The 17,803-nt window shown below is 42.7% G+C and overlaps 1 protein-coding gene across 4 annotated transcripts in view; it reads left to right on the plus strand.

Annotated features, from left to right (window-relative positions):
- Window positions 1–17,803, plus strand: part of agtpbp1 (ATP/GTP binding carboxypeptidase 1) — a 37,047-nt gene that overhangs the window by 6,711 nt on the left and 12,533 nt on the right. For 2 of the 4 annotated variants that reach the window (XM_086030584.1, XM_086030585.1), the window contains 15 exons: window positions 4,135–4,202; window positions 4,576–4,639; window positions 5,526–5,672; window positions 6,592–6,723; window positions 6,830–6,923; window positions 7,554–7,591; window positions 9,202–9,410; window positions 11,616–11,793; window positions 11,926–11,967; window positions 14,062–14,162; window positions 14,241–14,357; window positions 14,584–15,197; window positions 16,543–16,626; window positions 16,711–16,800; window positions 16,877–17,025. In XM_086030584.1, coding sequence (XP_085886710.1) covers window positions 4,135–4,202; window positions 4,576–4,639; window positions 5,526–5,672; window positions 6,592–6,723; window positions 6,830–6,923; window positions 7,554–7,591; window positions 9,202–9,410; window positions 11,616–11,793; window positions 11,926–11,967; window positions 14,062–14,162; window positions 14,241–14,357; window positions 14,584–15,197; window positions 16,543–16,626; window positions 16,711–16,800; window positions 16,877–17,025 — 2,127 coding nt within the window. The remainder of the gene's footprint in view (window positions 1–4,134; window positions 4,203–4,575; window positions 4,640–5,525; window positions 5,673–6,591; window positions 6,724–6,829; window positions 6,924–7,553; window positions 7,592–9,201; window positions 9,411–11,615; window positions 11,794–11,925; window positions 11,968–14,061; window positions 14,163–14,240; window positions 14,358–14,583; window positions 15,198–16,542; window positions 16,627–16,710; window positions 16,801–16,876; window positions 17,026–17,803) is intronic. The other 2 variants (XM_086030587.1, XM_086030586.1) reach the window with 2 other exon arrangements.

Here is a 17,803-nt window from a genome sequence, read left to right on the forward strand (position 1 = left end):
ATTATATCCAATGTCCAATATATCCAATCCTTCCGGGTGTCGGAAAGAGACTGACGGCTGCTGACTTGAAATGAAACCAATGACAAAAACTTGTTATGTTAGGGGTATGAGGTATTTTGCTATTTCGAAATTGATGCAGTGGAACCTGTGGGTGAGGAGGATTCATGTAGTGGGAATCATAAATAGTTGTAAAAGAGTACGGCTGGGCAATTTCATTGAATTGTAATCGTAATTTCGTTATTGACTCCCCTCGATTTAAAAAAAAAACAAAAAAAAAAAACAAAAAAAAAAAACATTATTATCAAAGAAAAGCAATTAATGTGCCAAACGGCGTCTTTGCAAGGTCCCACCGTTGTGATAGCACCCTGAATGCACCATGTTGCTTGTGCAGAAAGCGTGATACCTTTACTGTATATGATTCTGCCCTCCCCGAGTGTGCCTTAAGATGTTTAATGACAACCCAGTTGGAGTTTACGGTAAAATTAAACACACAACAAAATAGTTACACTGGTTGTATTGAAAAATACAAGATGTTTTGTTTTTAGAACATCGCCAGTGCTGACGCTAAATGCAATATAAAGTCCCATTGACATGCTAACGAGAAAGTAGCATCAACTTCCTGGGGTGATATCCCTTCAAATAGATAACGAATACTCACTCAGGTGTGGCTGCAGCCGAGTGGAAATGCAAGAGGCTTGAATTTCACGTGATATTTACAAGGTCGTTTTTTGTACTTGACAAAAAGAATACAGTTTTCAAGAATGAAGTGTTCAATGTACAGGGGTGAATGGGCATGACGGTATGATGGTAGTTTTGAGTAGTTGAGTTTTAGTAGTTGAATAAATCCTTATAAGTTTTGAAATCCATGAATAATCGTTTTTATTAATCATGATTGCAATATCAGTCAAAATAATTGTCATTAGTACTGTATTTTTTCCCATAATCGCCCAGCCCTACTACAGAGAAAATCAAAAGACTTCCCAGAGGTGGAGTAGCCGCTTCTAAAGGCACACTGGGATCCAAACGTTCATCATTATGTTTGTATGCAATGTCTAAAATGTTTGGTTAGGTGTTATTTGAGTAATTAAGCAAAACATAACGGCTATCCTGCTAGCTAATGTGCAGCAATGAAAGTAATTACAACAGGTACATATTGACAGGTAGCACAAAAATCTTTTAGGAGCAGCCAAAATGTATTTGTGGCCCCCCCGCCATAAATAAATGTGTATGTGGGAAACACTGCAGCTATAACGTCTTATTTTGTGGGGCTGTTCAATGACATCATCGATTGGACGGTCGAATTGACATTAGAGCCGATCACAACGTGTACATAAAATTCAAAATATTGTCCGATCCGATCCAGCCGATCAGATCTGCGTCAAGTCTAAATCGCAGCCGGATTTGGGTTCCCTTCCCATACCTCACTCACGTCACATCTTCTTTTCGACTCTCACTTCCCACATTCAATCTACAGCGGCTGAGAAGAAGGCAGAAATATTCAGTCCCTTAATCACTCTCTGGTTGGTAAATGATGACCTGATAGAAGATATTGTTTACTCATGGCGCATCTATGTAATCGAAGATTACTTGAGCTTTTTGTCACCCAAAAGTAAGTGTGACATCATGGCTGGACTAATAAGGCGTGGCCAGTGCCAGTACTTGAGGCGTGTGTATGGTGCATTTGCTTGAATAAAAAGGAAAACGCACATGTAACCCGAGCTACTGGTTTTGCTTCGGCTAGTGTGAATGAAGGTGTGGATCTGGTTCTATTGCATACTGTAAAGTACAAGTGGACACGGCCCTAATTGTTGGCATAGCCTTAAAATTACATGACTAGTGTACATAGCTTTAAATAGTGTGTGTCATCCAGCTTAAAATAGTGAACATACCCTTACTGTACCACCGCTATTTACTGACCTCTAGTGGCAGGTGCTATGTAGCACTTTCCTGTTACCCGTTTTGGATCCCTACCTACATACAGCAATACAGTTTTTCACCATTAAAATACAGATAAATAACTAAACAGAAATACTAAAAAAAAAACGTTATGAAGAATTAAATGCTACTGTGACATGCTGGATGAGTGTTTAGCACATCCGCCTCACAAATTTCCTGTGTCAAGTTTTGCCTGTGTTTGCGGTGGGGTTTCTTTCGATACTCCCGCTTCCTCAGCGGTATAGAAAAAAAATACAAATAAAAAAACAAGTAAAAACATATTAATAATGCACTGCGGAACCCTCCGCGGTGGCATCACCAAAAGAAAACAGTCCAAGTAAAAAGCAAAATACACTTGGTGAAAATCCTGCAGTAACTATGAGTTGAAGCCGTGCATGACGTCAGACAAAATGACCAGTGTAACATTTTTGTCTATTCAGATGCATTATCGTGAACATTTTTTACAAACTTTAGGGTTGAGGTAATAGAACTCATTCTTATTACTGATAATAATACATATAACTAAAATGTACAGTATATAGCCAGGGCTAAGGACACTCTTAAATAATTCAATTATTTCATTTTTTTCATTGTAAATGTATATATGCATTTTTTTACATACTCTTAATGTATTAATTACTCTTTTTTATTTTTATTTGTGTTTAACTTTGATAAGTTATGACATTATTAGTCTTGTCTGTCTGCCATGACCTAAATTTAAAAAAAAAAAAAAAATGAAAAGGAAACAAAAAGTTGTTGGGATTTCTACAAATTTAGGTTTAAAATACCAGAAGGTTCTTAATGATGTTGTTGTTGTGGTCAGAGATGCTGCCCAGTTCTTGGATTTGTTCAAACGTGGCACCTCTGACTTTTCTTGAACGTTGTCATACCTCCCGCCCATGACGAACATTACATTCCGTGCAGCGGAATGTAATGTCTGTCACCGCCATTCAGGGGTCCACCGCTCCCCCCGCCCCCGTCTGTCAGCTGTTCCTCTCATCTGCACCACACACTCACACAAGTACGCACACACAGAGCAACACCGCCCCCCTGCAGGGTGTGTGACGCGGGTACCGATCTGCCTGGCGGTAACTGTAAACCCTGGGCTGAACTTTGGTGCCCTCAGTTCTCACGTTTAAAGTGTGCGAGGCTCGGAGGGCAAGAACAAGAACAAGGGTGGCGGTGGGCAACGACAGTGGGGATTTTTTTTTTTTTTTGGGAGTGGACCGTCTCGTGTGTCTTGAAAGTGGTTTCTGGTTTTATTCCCCCGCCTCCTTCTCGTCTGTTCTGATTGGGAGAAATGTGTGAGGTTCTGTTGTCATTTTTCTATGGCAACACATGGTGTATTTTGTCCAGGCGTGATTACATGTGTCATAGTGTTCTGTGCACAGTGTCAGGACACGCTGCTTTTGGGAATACAGTTAGCAAAAAATTAAGTGTTTGAGAACCTAAAAATGGAGCATTGCTACGCCGGGAAGTACTGCGGCGACCGCCCTGACTCTCCAGGTAAAGATAGATTTAACGGTTCAGATGATTGGCATTTTCTACAAAATGTGTGACATGTGTAATGACAAAATGTGTAATGTTTCATTGTACTCACTTATAGGTGAAGAGATGCAATTAAGTTTAGAATAATGCAAAATTGATTACTGGATTTTTATATGATGCAGCGATACACCTCTCCAAACCAAACCACATTTATAAACCTTTGAATTAATTCAATACCTCTCTGACTGTGTCAATTGAAACGCAACAATATTATTATTCAAAATAATAACTTTACCTGTGGAGACCTATCTCTAGATATTTATCGAACCTACTATTATGTTTTTATAATACGGACACAAATACTTGGTAGCAATTAAAAACATAAATGAATTAAAAAAAAAATCAAATTACATTAATCTTCACCGGGGGCTCTTGTTGGAAGTCCAGCCGGAGCCCAGTTTTGAGGACTCCTTGGCATGACGGACCGAATGATGATGCGTCAACGATGCAGCTGCTCTTGGGTGGATCCACAAATGTTCATCTGAATCAACAAACAAATAAAGTCCGAATGCCCCGCTACTTTTGTCCAAATAATATGAATGGAGGGAGCCAGCCTGACATAGCGGCATGCGCTGCATGGTGACTGCGCCGAAACGAGCACTGTTGAGTTACAGTAGATGGATGAACAGCTGTCTTCCGTTTGTCTCGCAGAGAAGACATCGAAGGAGGTGATGTGCAAAGGCACCAGCGGCATGGAGGTCATCCTGACTTCACTGGAGGTCAGTTGGCACCACTCCAGGCACATGCGTCTGCCTGCCAGTCTTGTTTGTCTACCTGCTTAACATCTTCCTAGCCTCCTTGTCTAGCCACCTACAAACGTACTAATCCAATTTCCCAACAACCAACATAGCCTATCTAGCCACCAACCTACCTACCTATCTTTAGATGTCATTACCTGCAGGTGTAGAAAATGAATTGTCTGGTGGGTGTCGCATATCTAACAAGCATAAAGACCCACTAAACAAAGGCATACCCATACTATAAGTTACATGAATGTGAATGTATTTTTTTTTTTTTTTTACGAAAAGTTCAAGTTGATATGCTTTTTGGTCATTTGCAACAGCAAACCTTTGATAATCTGACTCTTAACAGAGCACCCGGGACAGCCAGACTATTCTGAATATCCTGTGCATTCTCAATGAGTTGCTGACCTTGGGTGAGTATAGATAGATGTCCATCTTCTGTACGTCCATCAATCGTCCACCCTTCCATTTTCAATGGCGTTTGTGACTGTGAGTTAGAGGCAGGGCATACCCTGAAATGGTTGATGGGCACGTATAGTCAAGCGTTCGCAGCCACATTCACAACTAACGACAATCGTGGCTCAGCTTCATCAAACAGGTGAGCCGTGATTGGTCCGTTATCTGAGCCCTGAGCAACTTCGATGTCATCTTCAGTCGACAGAAGTGACAAAATGGCTGCCACATGAGATGGCTAGAAGTGGGTGCATTTTGATGCTTGACTTATATGCCGTATTTCAACTAGTGGGCTTGCATAGAACATATTCTGGAAAAAAATATGTTTGGATTGACTTCCTCTTTAACAACAACAGATTGACTCTCAGTTGAGATGTATCACTTCTAGATATAAAGCACTTCCTGGGCAACAATTCCCGAACGACCATACTTTCCTTAGTGGTCATCTTGTGGCATCTTAGGGCATTTTAGAAAGAGCAAGACAAATGCAAAACGGTGAGTTTTTCATTGACAAGCCAGAAGTTGGTTCCACAGAACCATATGTGACTCGTTAGCTGTGGGTATGTAGTGGATTACTGTATTTTTACTATGAAGCGTGGAAATGAACTCTGCTTGAAGGAATGAAATCTATTATAGACATGACGCACTACAAAGAATCGGAGGATTGGGATCGTTTTTTTTTTATCTATTTCTTATAATTAAAACATCTTTTCTGCTAGTGGCAACATTTTACACTGGGTTCCCCCAGCTACCTTGCCACCTTTTGCGGACTGCTTTTTTACCATTACTAGTTCTTACGATTCCATTCAAATTGTTTGACTTGTAGTTGTCTTTTTACTGGTTTAGGCAAAGGACGCAGGGTGGGGGTCTTTGTATCAAAAGGAGGAACAGCAGTGTTACTCCGCATTATAATCAACACCAACAAAGAGTTTCACCCCAACGAAGAGCTCATGTTGCAGCTTCACTCCCTACTGGCCAAGGTGGGCCCGAAAGGTAAGATGTTTTGCAAAGACCATATCACAAGGATAGTTACACCCCTCCCACAAACTTTAAACACCTTTAAATGTATTAAATTATTATTATTATTTTTTTTAGTTATAAATGTATTTGCGCACAAAAACATTTCAAGCATATCATACTTTAGTGTCTGTGTTAGATATGTGCCTTTAAGAGGCGGGGCCTGGTGGAATAGCTGGTGACATTGCCGGGTGAGTGACTAGGCGTGAGCTAGGGCTGCTCGATTTATAAAAAAAAATAAAATAAAAATATGAATCATGATTAGTTTGGTAATAATTGAAATCGCGATCATTCAAACGATCATTTTTGGGTACGAAACAAGAAAATGTTTAAAGACACGTGAATGTAAGAAGTTCCATTTGGACGAAACAACATTTATGAAGTGAGTTATTATAAAATAAAAAGAAGGCGCAAATGTATAAATTCAAGTATGGTTTCCTTGTGCAAACAAACATAGTGCGCGATTATGCCAGTTTTGTAATCGCGGAGTTTAATTAATCGTAATTGTAATTGAATTCTGATTAATTGCGCAGCCCTAGTGTGAGCTGTGGCCGACAGCATCTCCTGCTTCAGTGTGCTCATTGTACTGAAAAATTGTATTGATAAATTTATCTCTCCTTTCCAACATGTGAGGGCATTACACTTAGCAAGCATACTGTACTGTAAAATCCTGTAAAAACGATCGATGAAAACTGCAGGTTTCTGCTGTAAAGAGGGGATTTCTGCAATAGACAAGTTGATATGTCGCACAAAAAAAAAAAAAAAAAAAAATCTGCAATGTAGCGGGGCTGTGCTAGGTGTACCACGATATTACGGGCAACCTGTACATGGCACAAGAAATAGGCACGGCATTGCTGACCACTAAGCCTTTGTGTGTGTGTGTGTGTGTGTATAGACAGGAAGTTGGGCGTGAAGGCGCGTCTGTCTGGCGCTCTGAACGTCACAATAAACCTGATCAGGAAGAACCTCCAAAATGTCAAGCTGCTGCTGCCCTGCTTGCAAGTTCTTCGGGTGTACTCGGCCAACAGTAAGTCAGTCACAAACAAACCCTACCAATCAATCGTCATTCATTCTCCCAAGAAAAAAAACAAACATTTTGTATGGTATTTGTTTTTTACTTGTACTCTGTGAAGTTGTGAATGCCATATCCCTGGGCAAAAGCGGAGCTGTTGAGCTGATGTTCAAGATTGTGGCACCGTACAGCAAGAAGAACACGAGCTTGATCAAGTACGTATGTGCAAGGCAACCGACTGAAACCAAACAACCGAATGTCTTGTTGTCTATTTCCAAAAGTTGTGTCTGTAAATGAGCCATTTATATAATACCAGCCCCTACACCGAGTTTCTCCCAAGCCCATGTCAGTGCTTCAATGTTACACACATTTGTGTCAGTTAATACACATTTTTAGCTTACACATACTTCAAATATTCAGCTATGTTGTCGACATTGTGCCGTGGGATATTTGTGTTTGCATGCACCACATGCACGAATCAGCTACAATAAATGACATTGTAATTGGACAGTGTAGTCATGAAGGAAAATGCAAACAAAATCTATATGGGCGCTAGCTTTAATGGTTAAAATTAGCCAGTTGGTGGTTTCGCAAAAGTACTTTTCACTTGCAGTCTGGACACAGGACATTTATTGTTCTGGGAGGAGTCTCGAACTCCACAAAAGCTTGCTTCGTCCCAACACTCTAGCTCCTCCCACGGTTGTCATGGTAACAAAAACTGTGCTCTTGATTTGCACCGACAGAACAGCATAAAACTGTGAAAAAAATGTATAGTGTCTCATTAAGTAGTCGAAGCAACCAAGTGTCTGTATTTGTAATTATCTTCTCTGTGTTTGACTCTGTAGGGTCGCTGTGGGTGCACTCGTTGCCCTGCTCAAATCCAGTGAGTATTGATTAAACCGGGTGCAGTGGTTTGACGCCTTTGTAGCAAGACAGCTGTTCTGGACTGGGGTGGGCTTTCATAACAATTTCCTCGATTGATAATTAAGAGGGATCATCACAGATGCTTCAAATTTGATGTGGCAAGTAAGAATCCAAACTGTGTGCGGATACCAAGACAAAGAATCAACAGCAATTAAACCAAAATAAAACCATGGTCATTTAAAAGAATCGATAAGCAGACAGAGGGGGGTGGAAGTGAGACTAAAATGCCGATGTTTTTTTTTACATTTCAAATCAGTCCTCTTGCTGTTTGATTACTACAGTCAGGCCGTGTAGGCAGCTAACAAGTCCATCATGCCGAGTAACATCAAATTCCAAACAAAAATTGCTGTGATCTTACAGTGCCTTGAAAAATTCTTCACTCCCTTCCTCATTTCAGATGATTTTTTTTTTTTGAATGGTCACACTTGCATGTTTTGGATCATCAAGACAATTTTAAAAGACAACCTACGTCTATTCAAAATGCACTTTTAAATCATGATTTTGCATGGATGCCAATTTTGCCAAATGTCTTTCTAATGGATGAGGCATGACCTTAACTGAGGCCAGTGAGGCCTTCGGGGTTCTCGAGGTGCCGAGGACCAAACGGATCCTCAGAGGGGATCGAGCCTTTTCTGTCGCCGGTCCTTCCCTCTGGAATGACCTCCCATTGGTTGTTAGGCAGGGCGGCACGGTGGTCGACTGGTTAGCACGTCCGCCTCACAGTTCAGAGGTCGTGGGTTCGATCCCGGCTCCGGCCTCCCTGTGTGGAGTTTGCATGTTCTCCCCGTGCCTGCGTGGGTTTTCTCCGGGCACTCCGGTTTCCTCCCACATTCCAAAAACATGCATGGTAAGTTGATTGGATACTCTAAATTGCCCCTAGGTGTGATTGTGAGTGCGGATGTTTGTCTCTGTGTGCCCTGCGATTGGCTGGCAACCAGTTCAGGGTGTCCCCCGCCTACTGCCCAAAGACAGCTGGGATAGGCTCCAGCACGCCCCGCGACCCTTGTGAGGAGAAGCGGTACAGATAATGGATGGATGGATGGTTGTTAGGCAAGCCCCCTCTCTGTCCATTTTTTAAAACCCAGTTCAAGACACATTTCTTTTCTCTGGCTTTTGATCAGACCTGAATTTTTCAGCTCTTTTCCGGCGTCACTTGTGTATAGTGTTTTATGTCAATTTATTGTCTTTATTTATTTATGTCTATAATTATTAATACATGTACCACAGCCTTTTATTGTTTTTGTTTTATTTATTGTGTTGTCAAGTGCTTTGTTACAGCCCTTGCTGTTATGAAATGCGCTATATAAATAAAATTGTATTGTATTCTTTAACAATTACTTTTCTCCTGAGGACAAATTGGTTGGATTTTTTTTCATCTTAATAAAAACCATCATTTAGCATCTGCATTTTGTCTTAACTTGGGTTGTCTTTGTGAGATGCTAAAATTGTCTTGATGATCTGAAACTTTGTGTGTGAAAAACAGGCAAAAAGCAAAATCTGAAATCAGGGAGGGGGCAAATGTTTTTTCATGGCACTGTACTTGATTGTATCCTCTCATCCTCCATCCAGAGACAAATGCTCGGCGGGCGGTGGATGGCGGCTACATTCCCACCCTGCTCGCTCTCTACTTGGACTGGCACCGCAATGACACGTGGCATCGCCATACGGTGATCCGCAAGGGGCTGCTGGGCTGTCTGCGCAATGTCACCAACATCAAGCTGGGCAGGCGGGCGTTCACTAAAGCCGACGGCATGCGCATTCTGTACAACTCTTCCAGTGTGAGTGACAGCGTTGAATGATTGCCAGCACACACCGTTACCTACAAGCTACAGTACCCCCAAAAAGTTTTAGGCAGAGGTGGGCATTCCGTCTCTCTGATGGACCGATCCGTCTGTCCATCTGTGACCGACACTCATTTTGCGGGCGATAAAACGATGGACGGGAAAGTTTCGAAAAAAAAAAAGAAAAGAAAAAAAAGACGGACTAAGCATAGGCGGAAGTGCACTTTTGACTGTCTATGTAATCATCTATCGCCTGTAACCTGACATAGATGATTATTGTTTCGTTTGCTGTATTCGTGCATTTTACATCAAGGCATGTTTTTGGTCAGCTCATGGGTCCTAATTTAAGTCAGACATGTTGGATAAGTAAGGAGTCCTAAAAGGGGACATATTGCATACCGCACAAGTACTATTTTTAGACGGAGTAACGTCACATCGTGAACCGGAAGGTGGACAACATACTGAAGAAGCGCGCTTACAGACATCTCCTTTTAGTACTGCTTGTTTTCTGCCCGTTTAACTCCGAAAAAAAAAAAAACGTGCCGAATAAACACTGCTGCTATGGAACTTGCAGAAACGACTCCAGACGCTACGACCGTCCACATATGAAGGATGTATTCTTTATTGCTTTCCCGAAGCCAAAAACTCAGAGGAATAAATGTGAACGATGGGTCAACTTGTGCAGACGTCCAAAAGACCAGTTTAATGCCAGCAAGGTGAAGCCTTTTACCTTCATATGTAGTAAACATTTCATTGGGGGCCATATGGTGTTACAGATGACAATCCCGATCCCTTGCCGGCCACTGCCTGCATTAAAGAGGTAAGCCATTTCGGTCGTTTCTTTTCTTTTTTTGCTTGGCGTGTGACGACAGTGAATGACGAGAAAAATGTTCAAATGTCTCCGCTGCTGTTGTTTGGACCTGTCTTGTCGACCGCCTGTTTATTTTAGTTTAGCATTACACATCAATCGTGATATGCTGTGAGATGTATGAAAAGTTATCAGTAGGGCTTAGTGGAGTTTTTCAGGAGATTTGTAAAGCGTTTTGGTTTATGGTTGCGGATTGAACGTGTTATCAGCCGCAAAAGAAAAGCACCGACGCCGAGGCAAGCACTTCCGCGACAAAAAGAATTAAAGTGGTGGACTCTGCAAACACCGATCTCGATGCAGCAAACGTTTTGTTGGATCTCAGTATGATCTCTCCTCCAGATGTTACTGACACATCAGGAAACAGCCTTAGTAAGGGGGAAGGGTAAAATTATTGATAGAATTGAGAGTTGTTATTAATATGGCGAGGGTTGTTGGTTGCGCCTGAGTAGAATTAGCGATCGCTAAGACAGATATGAAAGATAAGGCATATTGTGTTCAAGGATAGTTGATTGTTGAAACTGGAGAATGCCACTGTCAGTCGCGTAGGACAATGTTTTGGGAAAAAACAAATGGTGTCGATAAAAATTTACCTCTGGATCAAGTTGGCTCTTTTTCCCTTTTCCCTCTACACTCAAGGCATCTCCTCAATTGAACGTTAGTATGTTCTTCAACATCTATACCAGTGAATTTGACTCCAGGGACATCATTCTCGGACAGAATTAGTAGGTTTACCCCAGTAGACATCTCATCCGTAGACTCTTTACATGCGGTTAGCATGACTGCTACGCGCAGGTTTGACCCCCTTAGCAATCGTTGCTAGCGTCGTGACGTGTATCAGGTGGCGCGCCGTTGAGTCCGTTAGCCGCGGTGGGGTTTGGAGGGTAATAGACGGAAGCGCGGTGAAAATAATAGACGGATTGACCGATAGACGATTACAGTGTGGTCGGGCTTGACAAATAGATGGACGGCGGATGGGCACCCGGGCTGCAGACGGATGACGATTGACGGACCGGCAAATTTGAGTAAAATGCCCACCTGGTGTTTTTCGGTGTACTCTGAATAAGCAAACGGCACATTTACGCACCGCTCGAGTTTCAGACCGCTCGTAGTGAACCAGCGCCTGGCAGGTTGCATTAGCGATCCGGAGAGACCGGAAGAGTCACAGAAAGGCAGAGGAGTAAACATTCTTGGAAATGTATTGGTTGAATGTAAAGTGCATTCATAAGGTTAGAGTGCAAACGAAGTTGACCTTTAAAGGTTATCGTGCAGTTTACGCTCGTACTGAAATGCCCCCTTTAATGAGTTGTGTCATTCCCACCGTGGTGTTTTTCCAGGAGTGTCTCTCGGTGCGCACCTTGGATCCTCTTGTCAATGCCTCAAGTCTCATCATGAGGAAGTGCTTCCCGAAAAACCGCCTGCCTCTGCCTACCATCAAGTCGGCTTTCCATTACCAGCTGGAGCACGTGCTGGCTTCAGGGCCGGTCGCACAGCTCTACAGCCAACCTCCCGAAGGTGAGAAAACATGCGCACAAAAAAACCCGTCACGTCAGGGTGGCTCCGCATTGATTTCAACAGTTAAAGTCATGGACGCATGCTCGCACACACAAAAGTAATGTTTCTCACACACTGCTACTACACTTCCAGGAAGAACACATGCACAGCTCTGCAGCGAGCCCTTAAAAAAGGGTAAGACTATTCAAGACAAGCAGAGAATAACATTTGCCGTTCACCGTGCTTGCATGAGTCATCGCTAAGCTAGCATTATACATGCATCATATAATGCTTGTTTCATCATCATTTCCTCACATGTAAATATAGCATAAAACATTTCACTATAATATCGCTTGTCCTCTCCCCAAGACTCCTTGTATGCAGTTTTGTGGCTGCAGACATCAAGTTGAACTGAACAGTTTTTCCCATTGGAAATAACGTAGGTCGAATGAATCTGCTTCAGGCTCAAAAACGTTCTCCATCATGAAACATTTATGAACTAAACATGCAATTTTTTCAACTCAGCTGTTTAGATTTTTTTTGTCACACCAGAATTATTCTGAATTGACCCAATAAGTGTTTAATGTGTGTATGTGAGAGCGTGTGTGTGTACATGTAATCTGCATAATAAAAGAGGAAAAAAAGGCGGCGCAGTGGTCGACTCGTTAGCACGTCCGCCTCACAGTGCAGAGGTCGTGGGTTTGATTCCGGCCCCGGCCTCCCTGTGTGGAGTTTGCATGTTCTCCCCGTGCCCGCGTGGGTTTTCCCCGGGTACTCCGGTTTCCTCCCACATTCCCAAAAACATGCATGGTAGGTTGGTTGAACACTCTAAAATTGCACTTTGGTGCGACTGTGAGTGTTAATGTTCGTTTCCCTCTGTGTGCCCTGCGATTGGCTGGCAATCAATTCGGTGTGTACCCCGCCTACTGCCCGTTGACAACTAGGATAGGCTCCAGCACGCCCGCGACCTTTGTGAGGATAAGCGGTATAGATAATGGATGGATGGATGGATGATAAAAAATAAGGTCAGCAGAAAAAGTAGAAACTAATTTTATAGAAAATATTTTCTGGTTTTAAAACACTTTAACAGGGAGGCTAATTCACATTTAAGTGTCACTTACTCAACCACTGTTAATAATATAAGATCAAAATAAAAATACTAAGGTGACCGTGTTGCATCTTATTTCTTGTCCTTACTTGTCATGCTATTGTAAAAAAAAGTGAACCACATAAAATGAAACCGTGCACAGCTGTAATCGACACATAATAGTCAACAAAAGTATTGGGACGCCACTGGAGTGTTACTGCTTTGAATGCAAGTCTGCATACTTCTTGTGCCTGTTCTATGAACACCCCTTGTATGGAAGTGCCCTGGTCAAGGACACCACTGATTCACGAAGTTCAGTCAATCAAGCATGTGGCTAGTAAAATAGCTCAGCAGAATCCAAATTGCACTTGGTATCAATTAGTTGAGGAGGACAGTGACATCATCATTTCTCTACTGTTACACGGTCATGTTAAGGCCTAGATAGACCAAAAAGACGCTGGCCAACAGTGACAGACGCTTACCCCCTGTGGCGTCCGGCTGGCTGTCGGCACGTCGCGCTGGAAAAATACACCGCAACGACAGACACCGACGCTGACCATTAAAGTACCTTCCGCACATGCATGAGATGTAATACCATCGGCGGCGGTAGTCACCATTTCTCATGGTTAGAAAAATCCAACCGGGAAGCTGTTGGCCGGGGGCGGATTATAAAAACGTAAACAATACATTCAGCTATATTCTTCGCTCACGATGAACTCCCACGTGAAGTAAACCGTCACTTTCTTGACACGGTATTGTGAAATACTTACATTGTCAACCCTCGCTTTTGTACTTGTAAGAAGATTAAGGCAGCGGAGGCGTGCTCACTGTTTTTCCGCCTTTTGTCACTTCCCGTTGGTGCTCCGAGCGCTGATTTGCTAGCTAACAGCCAATCAGAGTGACCAAATGTCACGACTGGCGACGCCGATTCAACATGCGTAACCGCATCCAGACGCTTCACGACCTCCGACGTCGGTTTGGTCTATCAGGGCCTTTAGTCATCACCATTATGTTCTTGAAGAAATGTTGTTCTTTCTTCAAAAAAAAACAACAAAAAAAATCATTTGATCATGGCTGCACGCTTTGTGTTTTGAGACTTCCTGGTAATCCCTCGCAAGAATCATATTCCTCCAGAGAAACATGCAGGATATGCCAGTTTTAAGGGTAATAATTGATGTGCCTGTGCATGTGTGTCCCACCAGTGGACGACGTGGTGGATGACAGTGACGATAACGAGGACACGGAGGCAGACACGGAGAACGATACGGAGAACGAGGAAGATGAGAAGGATTGTGGCTCCCTGGTAACTCTTGCACTTGTTTCTTTTCTTGCCTCTACGTATGCAAATGCCACATACTGTTCTGTATATCCTTTTAAACAGAACGAGGACATTGAAAAGGATATAAACAAACTACACCCCCAGAAGATCCCGAGCCGACCTTATGAAGAGTTGAGAGTCTATGAGAAATTTTTTGTGGAGTTGTCTCAAGACTTCCAGGTAGGGCTGAACGATTTTTTAAAAATAATTTTTGAAATTAAAGTAGTATTTTCTTTGTTTTTTGTGATGGAGAAATGTTGTGAAGACCAAAGAACCGTTGGCAAACTGTACAGAAGTAATAAGTCACATTCAGTAGCTTCCTAGAACATGGAACACAGAGGAGGGAGGACAACATTGCGGCGTGTTCACATGAGAATAATATTTTCCACATGTTTCTCCACTCTAGGGATTCAACTTTGAATCCACTACTACATCTTCACCGGCCCAACCCGCTCAGCCCATCGTTGTGCCCGCAGCTCAGGTGCTGTCCCCGAATCACGTCACCGCGCAGGCTGCTCAGGATGTCTGCGGCTCTTCTGTTCCCACTCCCACTCTTCATCCTTTACAGCTGGACGCCAGCAATTTTGCCAAGGGCCTCAACAAAAACGCAGAGGCGCATAATCAACCAGTGGAGCAGAAACTCTCACAGGCGACCAAATGCGTCTCCTTAAATGCAGGCGAGATGGGCGTCAAACAGAAAGAAACTCCGGTCAGCGCACCGAAGGCCACGCAGCCCCCCCTGCTTTTGGAGGGCATCGCCATTCGCTGTTTAGCAGGAGCGGGAGGAGGTTCGGACTGCGGCTCAGAGGGCGCAGAGGATGAAGGGGGCGAAGGGGCCGTTCTGGAGGTGCCCGACACAGCTCAGCTTCTCCCGCTGCATGACCTGGACCTTTACGTGGAGATGGTGAAGGGGACAAAGTCTGTGCCGTGCTACACCGAGGTGGCCTACCCGGACTACTTTGGACACGTGGCCCCCACGTATAGGGAGCCCCTCCTGGAGAGGTTGTACGGGGTACAGAGGTGAGTAAACGCAGTTGGTGAAATCCATTTGACAGTTTGAATACAAATGATGCTGTCCAGGATAGAACAGCAACGTAATGGTTAGCACGCCTGCATGGTAGTTGAGAGGTTTTGGGTTCAGGTCTCGGCTTGGGCCGCTCCCTCTCCGAGTCCTCCCCCCACATTTTAAAAACAGGCATGTCAGTTTCATCGAAGGCGTGTGTCATTCATGTGAGTGTGAATTCTGTTATAGCCTCCATCTTACCCACGACCCAAATGAGGACTAGCCCTATATTTTGTATACAATTTGAACCCGTTGCCTGGCATCTTAATAACATGTCTATAACATGCTTTCATCAAAATATGCCAGGGATTCAAATATATAATGTACTATTTTTTTGTCTTGCTGAAATTAACCTGTTTTGAGGCTGCGGTCCCGTTTCATGAAAATGTACCACTGCTCGCACGACATCCTCTACTGCTCGGCCAGTGCAGAATACAGTGAAACGCTGAGTTAATCACTGAAAAAAAAAAATCACTAATTCACTGTTTTTGTGCTTAGGACGCAATAAAAGTCTTCTGTGGCATTTTAAAATCAAGGAACTATGTTGAAGTGATATTGTGCGTTTTTTCCACTGTCTTGTGGCATCTATAGGCAACTTTAAGGGGGTTAGCATGGCCGCCTGTAAATTTCAGATTTCTACTTTCAGGAGTCTAGGGACGGAGCTAGTGGGTGGCTACTTGTCAAGTCTTAAAGAGAGTGCACATTGATAGCACACACAAAAACCCCACGGATCATATTTCCACCCCTGGCGGCAGGATTTCATGACCAAGCCGTGAAATCACTTTTGTCAATTAGTGTGCAGGATCGTTGCCTGTGGCGCATACAGCAAATCATTTACATGTTTAATTTCACACTTGATGGGTAGGCAGCCACTCCGGGGTCCCAACTATTTGTATATAATTAATAGCAAATTAAAAAAAGTCAAACACAATCCATTCTGGTTGGTTTGTTGAAACCATTTGACATACTGTGATAGGGACAGAGCCCTGCTGTATGTTGATGTCCCCCTGAAAAGGTTTGCGATTGCTGGTAGATGCCACAGTATTGCAACAAAGCAACTGTTTTCTATTAGACAAGGCTCTGGCATGACATAACGAACTTCGCCCTTCATATCAACATAGTTCCACCAAGGCACCAAGAGGGCATTAAAGCAATATCTAAATTAGCCTGAGCACAAAACCAGTGAATATGTGAGTTTATCAGCAAAAAAATGCAATTTAGGTTACCCCCCCCAAATATCCGAAATATATTAATTTGCCGAGACAGAATATATATTCTAAATGTGTTCATGTAACCATGCAGGTCTAAGATATTCCAGGATATCGAGCGGTTGATTCACCCAAACGACATCATGGATAAAGTTGTTTACGACCTCGACTTGCCCGGGTGAGTTTTTATTTTTTCATCATACCGTTGATATTTGGAATATAGTCAATCTTATTTATTTATTATTATTATATTTTTTTTAAGCTGTCCTCTGATTGAAAGCGGTGGCGAGTCACTGCGATTCAACTCTCAGTTTGAGTCCGGCAACCTCCGGAAGGCCATTCAGATCAGGAAGTAAGCGTGCAAATCTGTTACTGTGACGCCAAGGTGCTCTGTTCAGTCGGTTACATGTTGGAGATATTGTGCGCAGGTACGAATACGACCTGATTCTGAACTCGGACATCAACAGCAACCACCACCACCAGTGGTTCTACTTTGAGGTGAGCGGCATGCGCATGGGAGCCATGTACCGCTTTAACATCATCAACTGTGAGAAGTCCAACAGTCAGTTCAACTATGGTGAGATTGCTTACTTCACCTTGCTCGTCATGAAATAAAGTTCAATTACTAAATATATATATATATATATATACAGTGGTGCCTTGAAATAAAGCTTTAATTTGTTCCATGTACCACACTCCTAACTCCAAACATTCGCATCTCAAATCATGTTTCCCCGTTGAAATGAGTGAAAATGCCACGAATGTGTTCTAGCCTCCAACAAAAAAAACAATAAAACATTTTGTAGTGTTTTTTTCCATGGGAAAAACAGCACTATAGTGTTGCATTTGATTAAAAAAAAAAAAACTAATGACATAAATAAATGGAAAGAATAAAAAATCTTAGCCATCAGTGGTAGTATGATACACACACAGATCTACATGGAAATATTAGTCGTTCTTCCCAGTGGATAAAGAATACGTATATACCTGTTAGTATTGCAATATCGTCTGTCTACCTTTGTTGCTCCTCCATTTATGTTCAAATGTCCATGGCTTAAAGGATTCTAACATAGTTAGCCCATCTATGGTATTTTGCATATTTTTTTTAGCACTTAGCTAAACGGACTATACTAAGGTATGTGGTTGTTTCAAATACACGATATGTCATTCTCTTTGTTGCATTATATATTTAGTTTGACAGTAAACTTCATCTATGGTTGTCACTCAACAGCTTGAAGCCTCTTTTTGGAAGAATTTTCTGCCAAACTGCTGCTTGTTGTGAAGTGGGTTGGGTTGAGTTCACTGGCGTTATAAAGACTCCGAAGTCGAGTCACTTGTATCTCAAAGCACCGCTG

Source organism: Filicampus tigris, chromosome 5 (assembly GCF_054856515.1).
Source record: "Filicampus tigris isolate MCC_2025a chromosome 5, RoL_Ftig_1.0, whole genome shotgun sequence".
In the NCBI taxonomy this organism is placed as follows: Eukaryota; Metazoa; Chordata; class Actinopteri; order Syngnathiformes; family Syngnathidae; genus Filicampus; species Filicampus tigris.